The 19,942-nt window shown below is 50.4% G+C and overlaps 3 protein-coding genes across 6 annotated transcripts in view; 2 read left to right on the top strand and 1 right to left on the bottom strand.

Annotated features, from left to right (window-relative positions):
- The window catches only part of LOC134627322 (E3 ubiquitin-protein ligase RNF123), a 98,260-nt gene that overhangs the window by 22,384 nt on the left and 55,934 nt on the right, over positions 1 to 19,942 (bottom strand). For all 3 annotated transcript variants that reach the window (XM_063473291.1, XM_063473290.1, XM_063473292.1), the window contains 2 exons: positions 13,708 to 13,931; positions 1,359 to 1,453 (listed from right to left, as the gene is read on the bottom strand). In XM_063473291.1, coding sequence (XP_063329361.1) covers positions 1,359 to 1,453; positions 13,708 to 13,931 — 319 coding nt within the window. The remainder of the gene's footprint in view (positions 1 to 1,358; positions 1,454 to 13,707; positions 13,932 to 19,942) is intronic.
- Positions 1 to 19,942, top strand: part of nicn1 (nicolin 1) — a 581,340-nt gene that overhangs the window by 561,043 nt on the left and 355 nt on the right. Inside the window, exon 8 of one of the 2 annotated variants that reach the window (XM_063473301.1) lies at positions 5,196 to 5,223. The exons of the other annotated variant lie outside the window; for it this stretch is intronic. The gene's annotated coding sequence lies outside the window, so the exon portion shown is untranslated. Of the gene's footprint in view, positions 1 to 5,195; positions 5,224 to 19,942 lie in introns of those variants that run through there. 2 annotated transcript variants of the gene reach the window in all.
- Positions 16,743 to 19,942, top strand: part of amigo3 (adhesion molecule with Ig-like domain 3) — a 14,713-nt gene continuing 11,513 nt past the window's right edge. The window contains exon 1 of the mRNA XM_063473295.1: positions 16,743 to 19,301. Within this exon, the coding sequence (XP_063329365.1) occupies positions 17,895 to 19,301 (1,407 nt within the window). The 5' untranslated portion in view covers positions 16,743 to 17,894. The remainder of the gene's footprint in view (positions 19,302 to 19,942) is intronic.

Genomic DNA, 19,942 nt, shown 5'->3' with positions numbered 1-19,942 from the left:
TGGTGTCGCCGCTGTCAGCAGCTCCACATTGGACAGAATTCACTTCCTGAACGACTAAATCCTTTTTAGAGCTCACCAATTTAAAGTTTTTTAGGGGCGTGGCCTCTGTGACTAACAGGTGGATGGTGACCCAGGCGGCTGTAGCTGCTAGCTGTCTGCTAGCTTCACCTGAACTGCACTGTGTGCGCGGTGTTGGGGCATTTTTAATGAATCATGTGACCAATAATAGGGCTGCTAGAGCAGGGCGATATGACCAAAAATATTTATCACGATATACATTTGAAAATTTGCGATAACCATATAATTGACGATATAATTGACACTAGACAAAATACTTTACAACTCCACAACTTTATTAGTGCAAACAAACCTTCAGTGTATTTTCACTTAAACAAGCAGCTGTTTTTTTATGTTCATTAAAGTTATATAAAAATTTAACAATGCAAATGTAAATTCCTCGCTGACAGTTTAACCAAAAGGCATTCGAGTGGCCGACATATCCTCAGCATAACCATGTATAATATCCACAAAACTTAAAAAGAGGTTATACACACACAGTACGGTAATATTATGTTGAAGCACAGTACGTATCACTCCGCGAGGCTCCTGCCTACGATAGCCGTAATGCTCCGACAATCCATCAAGCGGTGCGGCTTCGTAGCTTAGCAAAGTCGTACTAAAACATTTGACGGATTTTCGAGCGCCGTGTAGCACATAAAATCGTTTCGAGGTCAGTAAACACAACCAGAGTTCATACATAAGGCACACGGGATTATAAGGGGCACTGTCGATTTTCAGAAAAATCAAAGGAGTGATTTTAAGTGTGCCGTATTTTCCAAAAAACACGGTAATAACGACGGCCCGCTAGCATGCTCTACCAAAAATAGTGCTTTGTTGTGTATCTGACGGACGAAAGCTAAACCAGTTCCACACCACTGAAGCTGCAGCATTTTTACAAACCAGTTCTGGTTCATCTGTTTCATTCAACGATTCGCTTTCGCCCTCCTCATTCTCCGTCGCTGCCATGCTTTTTCCGCCATGTGCGTATGTAAACAAAGGCACTGCGCATGCGCGTTTTACCCATATTCTATCGCCATATTTCATTTTCTTATCGTTGCCCAACATTATACCGGTGTTACCGTGAACGGTATGATATGACCCCGCCCTAAGGGCTGCTGTTACATATCAGTAACAGCAGGTACCTGAGCCTGTGTGAGGCTCTCATGAAGTCTGTGGATGCAGAACCATAACCAGGTCTGTGAGCGACGGGTCACATCGCTCCGGCTACGTCCATGTTTTTTACATTGTTAGGACACAACAGGTGCGCTTACAGGTGTGACAGGTGCAGGTGTACTTACAGCTGTGCTGGCTGCAGCCTGCTTGGACTCCTCGGTGAGAAAGGCCAACATCAGCTCCACCCTGTGCTTCTCCTCCTCACTGATGTAGTCGGTGTCTGTGGGGGACACAAACAGAGCTGATTGGATGTGGTGAAAACATCAGGAAACTCAATTCTGTGATGTCACAGGATCCAGAAGATCTACATTAGTTTGTAAACATAGAGGTGACCTGTACAGGTGTGATGCAGATTACTGAAGACATGAAACTAATATCTCATTTTGCCTGAGCTCGCAGTGTCAAAGGATCCTTCCAAAACTTGCAGGATACAGTTGAAGTATTTTCTGTGAGTCTGCGCTGAGGGCGGGACATTACTCTCCATCACCTCAGAAACAACAGCAGCAGCGAGAGCCTGAAGCTGAGAGCCCGGCTGGTAACCACCGCGGTGACACTGAATCTGTCACTGGGTTTGAGCATTTATTAAACCAGCTAACACAGAGAAAACCTGACTTTGCTGAACTTCGTTCTGAGCCGCCTCGCTCTGAACTTTTAGAGAACTCCTACCAAACCAATCACACGGTGTGTTTAATGAACACCAAGCAGGAAACGGCGACAGCTGCTGGGTCACCCGGCCGATCGCTGAGAGCTGAGCCATCGTCCAGACGAAGCTCGTTTCTGCTGAGTATCATCACTGGTTTATACAACTTACTCAGTTATGATTCAGAACGTCCCGATTCGATTAGATTTTTTGCCCCGGGCAGCCAGAAATATTATAATTCTGATCATTAATCAGTACATATCCATCAGAGGTGGAAGCATCGCAACAGGAAAACATGAAGCAGATTTTCCTGGCCGGGCTTTTTATAGCAGAAAACCTTAAAAATATTCTGCAGTCGATCAAAAACGGAAGAAACCATGAATCAACATAGCAGGAGCTGTGCAGGAAGTCAGAGCGAATTAAATACAACGTTTATCAAACGTGAAGAGTAGTTTGATCTTCTTTTGCTGCTGGTTCAGTCAGTTTTGGTCAGAGTGACGAAACCGCAGCATCAGAATCTGTGAGCTGTCGGCTTTCAGCCCGACGGCGTGTCTGTGCCGTCGGGTGAACGATCCACGCTCTGTGTTCACGTGTTTGTACCGTCTCTCATTTACTGTTTTAGCTGTTTGGTGGTTGTTGAAATAGTTTTGTGAGCTTTAAGCTGAGATTCTGGTGTTTCTGCCAATAATAATCCATCCAGGACTTAATCGATCGATATCACGTTATTCAAACTAAAATCGATTTGTTAAACCCACGCCTCGTTTCTGCTGTCGTCTGTGGCCTCAGGTAAGGGCGGGGTCACAGATCGATGGTAAATCATCAGCTTCTCTCCACCTGAATGGTTATCTATGTCCCGCCCCTGCAACTAACAAGCTAATAGGCAACCAAATCAGGAGGTTAATGAGCCAATCGTGCTGCAGAGATTCAGGACAGTTGGAGCTCTGTGGTTTCAGACACATCTCACCCTGCAAAGATGGACGCGAGTGCACTTAGTGGCTCGTTGTGGCTTCCATGAATCAGCACAGCGTTTGTTCCACGCTCTGATGGGAGGAGCCACAAACATTGTTGGTGCTCCAGACTGAAACTCTGATTTCTGAGCTGTTCATCACAGATGTGACTCTTGCTTGCAGTCACAGACTGAACATGCTGAGCACAGCTTCTCCTTTAACTCCTGCCCTCCATTTATTCACGCCCCCACCCCACCCTCTCACTTTATGGCCTTCGATTTGTCCCCCCCGCTGCAATCAGATCCTCTTCCAGCTGAGGGCAGGCTGTGAGACTGGCTGCTTGGACAGCTGCCATGTTGATCTGCAGTGAAACGTTACAACCACCAGAGCTGATGTGTGCAGGAACACAGCAGGATGTCACCAGAACCTGAGACACAGATGGACCGTCTGCAGCATCCACAGGCAGCGCCCCGCAGACCTGGTCTGTTTGGAGGTTTATCAGAAACATCATCTCCCATAAACCAACTAACCCTCACCTGGAACACGACAGACGCAGAGCGGGTCTTTAAGCAGCTCCGTCCAATCACAGGCCTCTGCTGCCTGCGAGGAGCCGCCTCGCTGTGTGACTCTGGCAGCGTGGACGCGTTTGTGTTCCCGTTTCTTCAGCGTGCTGATTGGTGGAGCCATTGTGTGTAGGACCCTTTACAGTTAGCTCCAACAGACCTCAGATCATAAGACTGCACGCCGTCAGTAAGATTAGGAGAACGCCGGCAGTTGGATGTGATGAAAGTTGGTGCGAGCTGGAGCGAGACGGAGAAGCCGATGAATCTGTGAGCTGATGCGGATCTTTTTAAAATGACAAAGAAAGATCTCGGTGGGGGATGTGCTCTCCTCTCAGTCTCTTCACCAACATTCGCTGAAACTGCTCACATTAACCTGCATCCACCCATTCTCCTGCTGCCTCGCAGCGACAGGAGCAGGTTATCTCCTCCTGGTGGATTGTGACATCCTGCCGGTCACCTATGGGCCGCTCTGTCAGTCCCTCCCAGAGAGGACCACAGGTGACGGCCGAAAGGTGGAACCAAGCTTCACCCAACACGCAGCAGCGTGTGACAGAGCGCAGCAGCCCAAGCGCCCGTCACACAGCTGTTGAGCTCCTGCTCGTCTTTACTCCATGGTGATGGAGCCGCTGTCACCTCCTCACCCCAACAGAAGCGGTGGCTCCTCCCAGGATGAGCAGATTTCAGGTTTGGTCCTGTGGACGCCTGCCCCGAGCAAACAGCAGCCTGCAGACTCGGGAACAAACACTGAGCCCTGAACACTGAACGCTGTTCAAAAACAAGCAGAAACCAGGGAGGCAGGAATCTCACACAGACTCCAGGGTCCACACGGCAAAACACAGGGACCACGAGAAACACAGGGGACACGAGAAACACAGGGGACACGAGAAACACAGGGGACACGAGAAACACAGGGACCACGAGAAGCACAGGGACCACGAGAAACACAGGGGACACGAGAAACACAGGGGACACGAGAAACACAGGGGACCACGAGAAACACAGGGGACCACGAGAAACACAGGGGACACGAGAAACACAGGGGACACGAGAAACACAGGGGACACGAGAAACACAGGGGACCACGAGAAACACAGGGGCCACGAGAAACACAGGGGACCACGAGAAACACAGGGGACACGAGAAACACAGGGGACACGAGAAACACAGGGGACACGAGAAACACAGGGACCACGAGAAACACAGGGGACCACGAGAAACACAGGGGACCACGAGAAACACAGGGGACACGAGAAACACAGGGGACACGAGAAACACAGGGGACACGAGAAACACAGGGGACACGAGAAACACAGGGGACCACGAGAAACACAGGGGACCACGAGAAACACAGGGGACACGAGAAACACAGGGGACACGAGAAACACAGGGGACACGAGAAACACAGGGGACACGAGAAACACAGGGACCACGAGAAACACAGGGGACACGAGAAACACAGGGGACACGAGAAACACAGGGACCACGAGAAACACAGGGACCACGAGAAACACAGGGACCACGAGAAACACAGGGGACACGAGAAACACAGGGGACACGAGAAACACAGGGGACACGAGAAACACAGGGGACACGAGAAACACAGGGGTAACGGAAACTCCAGGAATTAGAATTAACAATCACTCAACAACCTCTGAAACTGAGCTCGAAGCAGGCCAGAGACTCGGGAGCTCCACACATCAAAACTCTGAGTCCCAACACAAACTTGGAGAATCGCAACAGTTGGCGCCAACAATGCACTCACGAACTGACCCAGGGCATCCTGATGGGAGCACACCAAGATACCAGAGAGAGAGTGTGTGTGTGTGTGTGTGTGTGTGTGTGTGTGTGTGTGTGGGGCGCTGCAACCATTCATCGAGTGATTGGAATAACTCAATATTAAAAAATCTTTAACAGAAATGCTGCGTTTCATTTACTGACCGACTGAAGCCAGGCCTGCAGTACAAACGTATCTATGGGCAGCGAGTGGATGACGCACACAGAAGCAGCGATGATGACGCTGGCACAGTTTAACGTGGAGGCGGAGTCTATTTACACACCGCGGAGAGGCGGCGCTGTTACCGAGACGGTGAGAGAACAGCAGCTGGTCCCGTGATCACCACCACCATCGCCTCCTCCCATGCTTACCTCCCATCCGATGTGGACAGCGGATCAGCTGGAGGCGCGATCGAAGATTGCAGCGGTCCCAGATCAGCTGTACACACTGGAACACTCTCCCATGTTGCTTGTCTGTGTTTTGTGTTATGGTGTGATGATGTCTGTGCATTCCCATATTATCCTTTTGTGTTACACATTTCACTGTTTTTTCCCTTGCTACCTAGCCTGACCTGTCTCCCCAATGTGATGTTTGTGTATTGTATGTACGGTCGGCAAGGTCTGTCATCTCGGTTGTGGGCAACTGCAACTGACAAATAAAGGCTCTCTCTCATCTCAGAGGTTTTACTGGCTGCAGCTTCATCGAAGCTACTCTGTAGCTCCGCCCACTGCCGTTTGTGTCGCACACAGAACAATCTGAACTCCAGGAGTGTTAAAGTACGCAGATGAACTGAACTCAGTCTGACAGGTTTAAATGACAGCTTAGTGAAGGCTGCCGGCAGCCGCCCTGGTTTACATGGAAGTGAACAGGGGCGAGTCTAAAGGGGGGCGTGGGGTGGACCACATTGTGTTTACTCTGAAACATTTTTCTGTCTCAGTTAAATTTGATTAATATTGAAACATACAAATAAAAGCCAAATAAACTCTGAGCTGCTGACCTGAGGGAGCTTAAACACTGAACTGTTGTTGATGTTAGTTTGCAGCAGCAGCTGACGCGCTCGCTGGTCTTCCAATCCAATTTTATTTATAAAGCACTTTAAAATACCCAGCACAGGACCAAAGTGCTGTGCAGAAAATAAGTTAAAAACAATAGAATAACAGAAAACAGCAAAAATAAATAAATAAATAAAACACATAATACATAAAAATTAAAACAGCCCTATATTAAAAAGAAAACAAGATAAAACAGTATAGACTCAACTATGAATAACTAAAATAAAACTAAAGAAATATAAAACAACATCTCACATGGTGTCAAAGGTCAGGGTAAAGAGGTGGGTTTTCAGGAGTGACTTAAAAACAGATAGTGAAGAGGCCTGTCTGATCTCTAAAGGGAGATCGTTCCACAGTTTGGGAGCTGCTACAGCCCGATCTCCTCTAAGTTTACCCAGTCCTGGGTACATGCAGGAGCAGCTGATCAGCTGACCTGAGAGAAAGAAATGGGCAGCCAGTGAAGTGAAGCTAAAACAGGGGAAATGTGCTCAAACTCGGTCTTCATCGCAGACACCACACACACACAGACACACAGACACACACACCAAATCTGATCTGCCTCATCAGGGCATAAAACACTGTCAGAAGTCTTTTTGCTCATATTGAGGTCAGACCAGTTTAATTATTGGAACATTTCTAAAATGAAACCAGTGAGCAGCTCGTTTTGAGACATCTGTGTTTTTATTGTTTGACTATTTATTAATGAGACAAAAACGTTTCTTATCCTCTTACTCAATTAACTGACTAGTTGATAGAATATTTGATTATGAAATAATTGATAGGTACAGCCCTAAGAGAGTGAGAGTGTGAGTGTGTGTGTGTGTGTGTGTGTGTGATCCAATGTTTTTATTTAAATCAGTCCTGGTTGGTTCTCGCTGGTCTTTCATATGTCGCTGTTATAAAATCCCAGTTTTGGGCTCTTTAATTTCAGACAAACGTCCCACACACACACACACACACACACACACACGCACGCACGCAAACAGCTGTTCTTCTTCTCCAGATTCTAATTGGCTAAATAAATCTGCAGCACGGCGTAAACAGTCTGATGTTAATGAGACGCACATCACTGAGGCTGCGCTTCGCTCTCATCCATAAAACATCCAGAGCCCGAAGATTAACAGCCTCCACCCGCACAAACCCACAAAACAGAGAGTAGTCAGCCCCACCCACACAGCATGAACCACAACTCACATTAACACACATGAAACAAACATGTAACACACACATGTGAGCACATACATGCTTTCAGGGAAGGTGTGTGTGTGTGGGGGGGGGGATTTGAAACACAAAGTTATGATCGATCACAGGAAACGGGAGGAGGACAGGTGAGCACAGGTGAGGACAGATGACGAAGGGTGAGCACAGGTGAGGACAGGTGAGGACAGATGACGACGGGTGAGGACAGGTGAGGACAGATGACGAAGGGTGAGGACGGGTGAGCACAGGTGAGGACAGGTGAGGACGGGTGAGCACAGGTGAGGACAGGTGAGGACAGGTGAGGACAGGTGAGCACAGGTGAGGACAGGTGAGGACAGGTGAGGACAGGTGAGGACAGGTGAGCACAGATGACGACGGGTGAGGACAGGTGAGGACAGATGACGAAGGGTGAGGACGGGTGAGCACAGGTGAGGACAGGTGAGGACGGGTGAGCACAGGTGAGCACAGGTGAGGACAGGTGAGCACAGGTGAGCACAGGTGAGGACAGGTGAGCACAGGTGAGCACAGGTGAGGACAGGTGAGCACAGGTGAGGACAGGTGAGGACAGGTGTAACATGGATCACGGAGCTGATGACATCTGGATGTGAGAGGATATTTCTCTGATCATCTTTGAAAGAGGAAAACCGAGTGTCCTGGCTCCTCCCACTATCACCGTGTCTTGATCGCTTCTGTAATCAAATTACATTGAACCTGAATATTTATGTAGAGTAACTCCACCACGTCAGTTCATCATACAGGCGACAAACGAGCAGTAAACGATGTTTATTCCAACATGAGCATGTTTGTCTTTCCTGGTCTGTGGTTATGGTTGCTGCTGGTCTAACAAATATCTCTGCCACTTTGTGACACAGGTACGCAGATCTGTATGACGACTTGACAAAACACACCCAGCTCACACACCACTTTATTAGGTACACCTGCTGAGCTGCTACAGCAAATATCTGGTAAAGCAGAGGCTGGTTTGGGCCTGCAGACGGGACCGACGCATCAGGGCGGAGGAAAAGCTGAAATAGGCGACTCTGAAAAGAGCAACGAAGAAAACAGGATGGAGACGGAGAGGAGAAGCCACGGGACAGACAGGAAATGAAAGACGCAGGATGGACGAGACGCCACAGATGGGCAGCAGAGGAGCGAGGGATGAAGGAAGGGTGACAGATGCCAAAATAACCTCAGCCTGAAGACGACGAGCGTTTCAGAGAGAATCGGCTGCAGAGCCCAGAGCACCTCCACCTCATGAATCACAGCATCAGCGTGAGATGCAGCGGTGCTGAAACATCTGCATGATCCAGCCAGCACCGAGGAAGCTCCGAGCTCTGCTTCACTACGACGTCTGCAGGAGCTTCGGATCGCCCACGCTGCTCAGACCGAGCCCTGCCATCAATAATGCTGATCGCTGATCAATGAGCTGACTGCTTGGGTTTCCCCGGTGTCATGAATAATCCTGTGTGTGTGCAGGCGCTCTGAGGTCATTTTTAAAACGCACACACACACAGTACTGGTGTGTACTGGGAACAGCATGGTGTGCGCTCTTAATCACGTTACCACAGATCATCATGCACAGGCGCTCATCGTTAACCTGCTCACACAGATGAAGGTCAGCCGGCCGAGGCTGCACATGACCCAGCTCATCGTCATCATCACCTTCATCAACGTTTCATGGTGCTTTTCAACTATGACCAGTAAATCACTGGTAGCCCCGCCCTGCTTCCTGCTCTCTGTGACTCTGAGAGGACTGAAATGAACTTCCTGTTTTGATTCAGCTGGACCTCAAAGAAGCGACTGACTCATAGATAAATCAGGGCAAATTTCACTGAGGTCAGAGGTCAGAGCATCCAGAGGCTCATGTTGTCACAGACCTCCACAGTCGGACCAGAACAGCGCCCCCTGCCGGGAGCAAATCTGGAGCTCGGGGCACCTGGCAGGGTGAACATGACTCTTCTTACATAACCAGACAGTCCTTTAATAAGAGCAGATTTACAGACGAGCACATCACAGCTGTCCACACACCTCCTCCCTCTGCTGCATCGATGCTCCGTCTTTATCACCTCCTGTTTACCCTCTCATTCATTTCATCGTCGTCTGTTTGCTCTGCGTGTTCGCTCCGTGCCTGTGTCACACGATAGGAGCTTACAGAAGGTACTTCTGTTTCAGGGAGCGGAGACATTCGATGTTCTGCTTGTTCAGGTGTTCAGCAGGTGTGTGATGAACTGCTCATTGTCTGCCACAGGGTGAACCGGCACGTCCACGCCCACTCTGAGCTGATGCTCACGGACATGTATAAAAACACAGGAGTATAAACACACAGTTGAAAAAAAATTCACCACAGGGGACCTCCACTCAGCCTGGCAGGGCCTCAAAACCATGGCCTCTGTGAATACTGCAGTCACCACCCCCAGAACCATCCAGGTGGAGGGCAGCAACCCCTCCTCCCTCCCTGACGACCTCAACGCTTTCTACACCAGGTTTGAGACGGACAACATCACCCAGCTTGAGGAGTCCAGATCCTCACTCAAACCTGGCAGCTCTGCACTCACCTTCAGGACTGAGGACGTGGTGAGAGCCCTCAGGAGGACCAGGGAGAGGAGCTCACCCGGCCCTGACAACAACAGCAGTCGAGCTCTGAGGCACTGTGCAGGGCAACTAGGAAGTGTGTTCAGACTCTATTTCAACACTCAATCGACAGTCACACCGTCCCCCAGCTGTGCAAACACTCCACAGTCATCCCCAAAAGAAACAACACAAAGTCTCTGAATGATCTTCGTCCTGTGGCCCTCACCTCCCTGGTGATGAAGGCCATGGAGAAGATCATAAAACAGCACATCGTAAGAGCAACTGACCCCCTGATGGACCCACTCCAGTTTGCTTACCATGCACGCAGAGGTGTTGATGATGCAAAAATCTTCATCTTGGACTCCATCCACAAACATCTGGAGCTCCCTGACTCCTCTGCCAGACTTCTGTTTGCTGATTTCTCATCAGCGTTCAACACTCTGCAGCCTCGCATCCTGGTCACTAAACTTTCCTCCCGATTTCACCTGATGATCAGCTGATCCTGTGGATATTGGACTTTTTGACCAACAGGACTCAGAAAGTTCGGGTCAACAAGTCTCTTTCCGGTCTCCGTTCCACCTCCACGGGCTTCCCCCAGGGCTGTGTGCTCTCCCCCCTGCTCTTCATCCTCTACACCGATGACTGCAGATCCACACAGCCCAACTGTCACCTGGTGAAATATGCTGACGACACAGTTCTCCTGTCACTGCCGTCAGGCCCCTCACAACACCACGGGCCCGCTCTGCAGGAGTTTGTAGAGTGGTGTGACAGCTCCAAACTTGAACTGAACGTGAGCAAAACCAAAGAGATGGTGGTGACCTTCTCCAGTAGGCAGAGGGATCTGGCTGCTTCAGTCACCACCACCATCCACGGGAAGCCAGTGGAGGTAGTTGAGGAGCACAAATACCTGGGAACCATCTTTGACAACCTCCTGAAATTCTCTGCAACACAGAGGAGATTCTCAGGAGGTGCCACCAACGGCTATACCTCCTTAGGAAACTCAACTCCTTTGGAGTCAGCACACCCATCATGATCACTTTTTACTATGCCTTCCTGGAAAGCATCATGACCTTCTCCATCACCTGCTGGTTCCACTCCCTCAGCCTTCATACAGGAACAGACTGCAGCACACTGCATCAGTGTGCTCTAAAATCATTGGCCTGCCTGTCAGAACTCTGGCACAGGTTCAGCCAAAATCATCAACGACCCCTCTCACATTCTTCACCCCGCATTTCAATGGCTCCCCTCTGGGCGACGCTGCATTTCCTGCAGGACTGAGAGGAGGAGAGCCACCTTTGACCCCAAAGCCACTCTGCTTTTTAACTCCAGCAGATAAGAACATTTCCCACACCAGAAACATAAACTACTCTCTTCTTATACTACCGACACTTTATTCACTTTTAGTCACTTTAATTTTAAAACTGTAATTTTAAAACTGTATATACTGTATATTCTGTGTATTTATTATCTCACTCTTATTGCCTGTTCTTATTGTCCTTATCGTCAACGTTATGCTGCTCTGTTGTTTGTTAATTGGCCCTTGGGGATAAATAAAGTCTTCTGATTCTGATGTGACCCACAGCCGTGCAGGGTGTTTATCAGCCGAGAGATGTATTAGCACCTTTAACCTTTAACCTGACCCTGCGTGTCATTGTGGCACACTGAGGAGCTGTAAAGAGTCCTGACATCCAGTGATCGCGTTTAAACTAGTTTCATGTTACATCTCTGTTAAAAAGATTCTGTTTCTATAAGACTTCATTTTAACTCCAGCAGGTATCAGTTTATTTTACAGTTCAGGCTATGTCATGTTTATGTCTGGTTAATCCCGATTATTTCATTTATTTGACCTTATTCCAGAATATTTCAGGTTATTCCAGAATATTTCAGGTTATTCCAGAATATTTCAGGTTATGGGAGCTCGGTAAGGCGCGGTGTTGTTTTGATGTTTTCTGGCTACAATAATCTCGGGACAGATATTTAATTTTGACACCTCCCTTCCAGGCACATATCCTCTACATGATGCCACACATCGTGGTCATGGAAACTGTCTGCATTGCCGTGGCAACGGATAAGGATGTCACAACGACTGGGCCATCCCCTGTGGTGAGCTCCACTATAAGGCCACAGGCTTTTTCTGCGACTGCATGTCAGGAGGTGGGTGATGTTACCACAGGGCCACACGCCGATTCAGTGACAACAGCGAAACACCGCCTTCACGTACGTGTCGCAGGTTCAAGCGCCAGTGCGCCTCCAGCTCTCAGCCTGTCAGCTTCAAACTTCACCCTCTGAGCAGCTCTGCAGACCACCACAGCAGGTCTCACTGCCATCTTTAAAGCTTCCCCTTCACTCCTGCTGCTCTCCTTCTGTCTCTACCCTGCAGCACCCTGTCCCTCACTAACAGCAGAGAGGAAAAGTGTTATCAGTTATCAGCTGTAATTCAACATCACAGCAAACAGCCCGAAGGCCGGTGAGTCGGAGCGCTGCACATCGAGCAAACCAAAGCAAAGCTGGCTGAAACATGAAGCGTGGCAGCGAGAGGCAGTGTTTGTCCTCTGAGCTGCACTCACAGCTCTGTGATCATGACAGAAGCCACTGCAGCACAAACACAATTACTCTGAGGTCCAAATAACATTACAGGCTCGTTTCCACAGCACACGCTCGGTGCAGCATCCAGCTGATTCGGTCTGAAAGCACAAACCAAACATCGTGTTTCTGTCCTCGAACGCCCTCCGAGTAACGAGACTCCAGCACAAGAAAAGCTGCCCCTGCAGCCCGATCTCCAATCACAGACGAGCAGAGAGCCCACAGCTACAGGCCTGCAGCCTGCTCCACACTCAGATGGTGAACCAGAAACCAGGACCAGGGGATTTTTTTTTATTTTCAGGATCTCACATCACTGTGAAGACAAACACACACTGATTCAGGAAGGCCTCCACCTCCGACCACAGCAGAGGCACCAGCACCGCCTGATCTCGCTCTGGAGTGCTGCTGGCATCAGCGTGTTTACATTCACTCCAATACTCCACCTGTTATTGTGAATATTACAGCAGCAGGCAGACAGCTTCCTGTTCCCACCACGGTCTCAAAGCAAGACGCTCACATTCACACGTGTGGGAGGTGCACATTCACACATACGCACACAGACACACACACACACACACACACACGTCGGATATTCATATCTTGTGGGGACATCTAGTTGACATAAGCCTCTCCCTGGCTGCTCACCCTGACTGTAATCCTGACAGCAAAACCACATTTTGAGCCTTAAACATGTGTCCAAACTTGGGGAACAAGTTGTTTCACACATATGAAACACGGAGCACAGAATCAGGATCGGGATGAATCCAGGTCTTCTGAGCACTGAAAGCAGGAAGTGGCAGCACAGTAGTAGTTTATTTATACAGCGTCCAATCACAACAACAGCTGCGGCGAGGTACTTCAGGGCGTTTTAGTGAAATGCACATGCAGCCGTGTTGGTCCACAGGGATTTACTGCACGCACACGCTTGTTTGGTCTGACTCCAGGCCTGAAGCTGTCCTCTACCCACAATGCACCCTGACCCTGACAGCTGGGTTGGAGGCTGGAGTGTGTCTCATAGAGATGACAGAGGAGTGTGTGACATCACTTCCTTCTAAGCACAAATCTGCAGCAGTGCTACCACCGGTCACATTTTCCCCACCTTGGTAACCACGCCCACTAAAGCCACCTGTGATCATCTACTCACATGCGTGCAGGGAGAAGTGTTTGCGCTCCGAGGATCCCGAGTTTCCAGCGGCCGACGGGAGCGGGGCGGCCACGGACGACCCCAGAGAGCCCACCGCAGGACGCACGCTGGAGGCCACGGCTGCCGAGGAGCTGGAGGACTCGCTTCCTTCTCCCAGGAGGTGCTGGATGGAGTGGAGCTGGAAGCAGGGGTCGGACAGCAGGACGGAGGCGGCTCGGGATACCCTGAGAGGAGAGAGAGCACCGGCTGAGGTCAGACCTGCAGCTGTGAACACACACACACACACACTTATACAGACACACACATTACATAACAGTTAGCACACCTGTGCACAGGCATGTGTGTTAGTGAGTTTTAGTGTGTTTAAAGAGCATCGATGACCTGTCCTTTCTCAGTCCACAAAATTACTCTTTTCTGACCAACATTCCTCTCCGCCGGTAGGCCCCGCCCCTCAGGGTTAATGATTCTCAGCAGAAAAACTCTGAATTCAAATCACCTGCCTCCCATTCTACTTTTAAATACTCTAGGAACAACAAGTAAGCCTGCAGTGTGAGAGCCAAGTGCTCTAATAGGGTGATATGGTACTACAAGGTCATTAAGATAAGATGGGGCCTGATTATTTAAGACCTTGTAAGTGAGGAGCAGGATTTTGAATTCTGGATTTAACAGGAAGCCAATGAAGGGAAGCCAATACAGGAGAAATCTGCTCTCTCTTTCTAGTCCCTGTCAGGACTCTTGCTGCAGCATTTTGGATTAACTGAAGGCTTTTCAGGGAGTTTTTAGGACTTCCTGATAATAATGAATTACAGTAGTCCAGCCTGGAAGTAATAAATGCATGAACTAGTTTTTCAGCATCACTCTGAGACAGGATATTTCTAACTTTAGAGATGTTGCACAAATGGAAGAAAGCAGTCTTACATATTTGTTTAATATGTGCATTGAAGGACATGTCCTGGTCAAAAATGACTCCAAGGTTCCTCACAGTGTTACTGGAGGCCAAGGTAATGCCATCCAGAGTAAGAATCTGGTTAGATACCATATTTCTAAGATTTTCAGGGCCGAGTACAATAACCTCAGTTTGATCTGAATTAAGAAGCAGAAAGTTAGCGGCCATCCAGGTCTTTATGTCTTTAAGACATTCCTGCAGTTTAACTAATTGGTGTGTGTTACCTGGCTTCATGGACAGATAGAGCTGGGTGTCATCAGCATAGCAGTGTAAATGTATGCTATGTCTTCTAATGATGCTGCCTAAGGGAAGCATGTATAATGTAAACAGAATTGGTCCTAGCACTGAACCCTGTGGAACTCCATAATTAACCTCAGTGTGTGAAGAGGACTCTCCATTTACATGCACAAATTGGAGTCTATTAGATAGATATGATACAAACCACTGCAGTGCAGTACCTGTAATACCTACAGCGTGCTCTAATCGCTCTAATAGGATATTATGGTCGACAGTATCGAACGCTGCACTGAGGTCTAGCAGGACAAGCACAGAGATGAGTCCACTGTCAGAGGCCATAAGAAGATCATTTGTAACCTTCACTAAAGCTGTTTCTGTGCTGTGATGAGCTCTGAAACCTGACTGAAACTCTTCAAATAAGCCATTCCTCTGCAGATGATCTGTTAGCTGTTTGACAACTACTCTTTCAAGGATGTTTGATATGAAAGGAAGGTTGGAGATTGGCTTTCTTATAAAGCAACAAACTATTTCTCCAGGCTAAATGATGATCTTCTAAATTTGTGACACGCCATTTCCTCTCCAGCTTACGAGTTATCTGCTTTAGGCTATGTGTTTGAGAATTATACCAGGGAGTGAAATACTTCTTCTGATTTGAGGCTTTATTTTTCACAGGAGGCAAAAATCTGCAGAATCAAACATGCAGCGCTAACCGCTGTGACTCAGCGTGCCAAAAGAAGCTTTTAATGTGAAAAACAAAGAAGCGGTCACTTCCCCTCTTGTTTGGATGCAGATGTTGGCTCGTTGCTCAGTGGTGAGCAAACTGGGTAGAGTCCCTTGCAGGATGATCTCTGAGGGAAGCATGGTGACATTTTCCTGTAAAACCTCCCCTGACCTTATCTTTTCAGCCTCTCGACACGTCCCCCCTCCACGGTCCTGTAGGCCGCCGTCATCCACACGACTGAGTCACAGTGCTCAGCTGGAAATGTCGCCGGCTGTGTTTCGAGTCCATCGTGTTCCCTCGTTAATAATAAACCAGGAAAGGGCAGTGTGTTCAGAGCTATGGCACTAATGATACAAGGAGCACATGAACAGGAACGCAGTGGAAACGGGACGTCTGGGAGGGTCTTGGACAGGAGAACATCCGAGTCAGCGATGATCTCACACAGTTGACTTCAGCCTCAACTTCACCTCTAATACATCCATCCTTCCATCAGGAGCTTCAGTATAGATGAATAAACACTAAATCAGTAGTCACATGTCACAGTCTAACCGATGACAGCAGTGCGTGGTAGAGAACGCCGTGTTCACCTGCTGCTGGACTTAATAAAGTTTTTATTGTGTGGAGCTGCTTCAGTCGGACGTTTCAGGACGTCCAGCAGGGCAGGATCAGGGTCAGAGGTCAGAGGTCAGCTTCAGCTCTTCAAGGGCTCAAGTTCATGTTAACCTTGGGCTGAGATCAGCTTGCGTCCTCCTGCAGGGCGGGGCAACGACAGCAGAAAGGCAGGACGCACGCCACCCGGAGACGCCGGGCTCAGACACGTCTGTGTGTGTGTGTGTCTGTAGTGTATGTGCATGCTGCATGTGTGTGTCGGTGTGTGTGTGTCTGCATGCTGCATGTGTGTGTCTGTGTGCATCTGCATGTGTGTGTGTGTGCGCGCGAGCGTGTGTTTCTGCGTGTCTGAATGTGTGTGTGTGCGATGTTAATCCTCTGTGACAGCAGATCAGCATAAAACACACTCTGTGACTGAAAACCAAAAGACAGGGGAACACACACACACACACACACACACACACACACACACACTCACACACACAGCTAAGAACAACCCGGAGGAGATGGAGTTCACGGAGGGAGGAGCCACAAAGTATTCATGGTGTCATAGATTGAAATGCTGGAGCCCCGCCTCCTCCTGATCGTCACACAAACCATGATCAAAATATCATTTTTGTTGACTCTGTGAGTAAAATCACAGGAGCATTCATCTCACTGCTCCTCACGCTCCTCTGAGGAAACACACGGCACCTCCGAGAGAGGAGCAAGGAGGAGGGAGGAGACGGAAACAAAGTGTGAGCCTGAAACAAAAAGAGACGGAAAGCAGCAGAGCAGCAAAAACAGAGAGGAGGAGGAGAAGGAGGAGGAGCAGGGGGAGAGAGAGAGAGAGAGGGGAGGGTTAATCCAGAGTGGAGGAGGAGGAGGAGAGGTGGAGCTGGGAAAGCACCAGAAGAGACAGACGAAGCTCACATCTGAGCCGAGCGCAGTCAAGAGACGGAGGCAGCAGCGACTGACACACACACCTGCACACACACACAGCAACATCTGTGAGGGAGCAGCGAGGAGCGCGCTCAGTGCGGCCAGAGACAGTGCAGGGCAGCAGCAGAGCGGCGTGGTGGACGAGTGTGGAGCAGACGGGATGCCGACCTCACTGCGAGTCTGATCCCGGGATCAAACTGAGGCGCTCGGAGCTCGCCATCGTCACAGCAGCAGAGACTGAGTGCGGAAAGGAAATTCCCGGAGCGAGCAGAGCCGAAGAAGGACGCCCACGGAGCAGATATGGGATGAAAGGAGGAGACAGGAAGTGATTTCTGACTTTTCTGTGGGATACATCGGACGACAGGGACAGGTGTTCTGACATCGCAGCACACCTGGATCACTGACAGAGGGGAGTCTGTGCTGGGACACCTCCACCTCACAACTCTCTCCTCTCCTGGCGTCTGCCCGGTTGGCAGGTGGACAACATTAACTGAGTTAGACCAAACAAACAGCCTGGAGGCACACTGAGCGCGCTCCACAGCCACGCTCTGAGCCTCTCATCGTCTCCTCTCAGAGTGAAGGACGCGCACGCTCTACAGACTCGTACACTATGAGCAACAACAAGCTTCCTCCGCCTGCTCTGTGTTTACGTGTCGACCATGTTACGCCAAAATGAGATGAATCGCGGCGCACGAAGGATGTGAACAGCAAACTGCGGCTCTTTCAAAGTAAGGGACACACGCTGGTGGCATCATGTCGCACGTTGGTGGTCACATGGAATTCCTGCAGGGTGTGGACTCTCCGACGGTGTGGCGGGCTGCTGTGCTGCTGTTGGTGTGTCTGCAGCTGCACCGGCCGAGCCCCGTCCACGCTGCCGTCAGCTCGTCTCGGGGCTCCTATCGGGCGGGCGGCTGCATTTGCGCCTCAGACATCTTCAGCTGCACCGCCCTGGCTCTGAGACACGTTCCCGGAGAAATGCCGGTTTCCACCGTCACCCTGGACCTCAGCCACAACCACATCACGCAGCTGGAGGACGGTGCCTTCCAAGGACTTCTTCAACTGGAGACGTTACGTTTGGCCCACAACCAGCTTACAGCGATCATGCCAGGAGCGTTCAGAAACTCGTCCGGGGCTCTGCTCCGAAACATGGACCTGTCATCCAATCATCTTTGTGTTCTGGAGGAGCATTACTTCCAGGAGCTGTCAGGGTTGGAGGAGCTGCTGCTGTTTAATAACCGGATCTCGCGGGTGGAGGGCAGACCTCTGGCTGGACTGACAAACTTGCGCAAGGCTTATCTCAGCCACAACCGTCTCACCGACTTCCCCTTCTTTTCCATCCAGAAGCACAGCCACCCCCACCTGTCATTGCTGGACCTGTCCTCAAACCGCCTGTCCAAACTGCCCCTGGAGGACATTTTGGCCCTGCCCCATTCGCTGCAGAAGGGGCTCTACCTGCACAACAACTCGCTGTGGTGCGAGTGCCCCATGTACAGCCTGTTCCGGTCCTGGGAGCAGCAGGAGTTTGAGTCGCTGCTTTTCTTCAGGCAGGAGCACGTCTGTCTGGTTTACGGGAACCCGAGAGGCACTGTGCGCTTCCTCCAGCACGGACGCTACCTGGAGAAGTGCAACCTGAGTGCCGTGACCCAGAAGAGCAGTGTTACCGTGACGGCGGGGAAAGCGCTGCTGTTGCACTGTGCCACCACTCTCTCCGGCCACGCCGTCACTTTCCTCTGGGTGTCGCCAAGCTTGGAGTCGGTGCTGCCCCCGGGGAATAACGGGTCCTTAAAGATGTTCTCCAACGGCAGCCTGGAGATCGTGGCGGCACGTGAGAAGGACACCGGGATCTACTGGTGTCTGGCGGAGGACCGGCAGCATCACCGCAACGACACGTGGGAGGTCAACGTCACGGTGTTGGCGGATACCAACGACCCCCAGGAGCCGTTCAACACGGGCTTCACCACCCTCCTGGGCTGCGTGGTGAGCCTGGTGCTGGTGCTCATGTACCTGTACCTGACGCCTTGCCGCTGCCCTCCCTGCCTGAAAGCCCCGCCCCCGGCCACGGCCACCCCAAGTCTGGGAAACGAGGCTGGGGCGGGCAGCGCCCAGTCCTCCATCCTCACCCCCACCCCGCCGGCCAGCACGGAGGGCCCGGGCCGCAAGGTCAGTACCAACAAGCATGTGGTGTTTCTGGAGCCAATCAGAGAGCAGCAAAATGGCAAGCTGAGGGCGGGGCCGGGACACCTGGGGCCAGGGTTACTGCTAGGGGCAGAGCAACAGCCACGGCACAGGGTGGGGGAGACGGACTCCATTATGTCTGTCTTCTCAGACACGCCCATCATGATGCCATAGCAACGCACCACCCCCACTCCCCTCTCACTCCCCCTCACCTCCTCCTCCACCTGAGCACAACTCCGGCACGGACCCACAGGCCACGGCGAGGCTTTCATCCAAAACATCCAAGTGCAATTTTACAGATTGATACTGTTAACCAAAACCCGCCAGAGCAGGCGAGCCCGCCGCACCCAACCAGCGCACTGTGACGGGCCGCAGAGTTCAAACCAAAGATAGCATGACGGGGGGCGAGGACGGACTGCACCCGAGCGCACGGCTGTCCCTTTAAGCACGGCTTGTACCTTTAACAAACGTTTACGATGCCTTGTTGTCTCGCTCAGAGGTGAGAGACCTTTTGTAGAGCCTTTCAGCTTCTTTCTGTTCGTAGAGCCAGTCGCACTGTAGCCCTGTCACCGCGCGACGCCACAGAAGAGCAGCTTTTAGCCAGTAAAAATAGAAACTGCCCCTCC

The sequence above is a fragment of the Pelmatolapia mariae genome, linkage group LG5 (genome assembly GCF_036321145.2).
Source record: "Pelmatolapia mariae isolate MD_Pm_ZW linkage group LG5, Pm_UMD_F_2, whole genome shotgun sequence".
NCBI lineage: Eukaryota > Metazoa > Chordata > Actinopteri > Cichliformes > Cichlidae > Pelmatolapia > Pelmatolapia mariae.
Note: the sequence above shows the minus strand (reverse complement) of the source record. Positions and strands in the feature narration are given on the sequence as shown.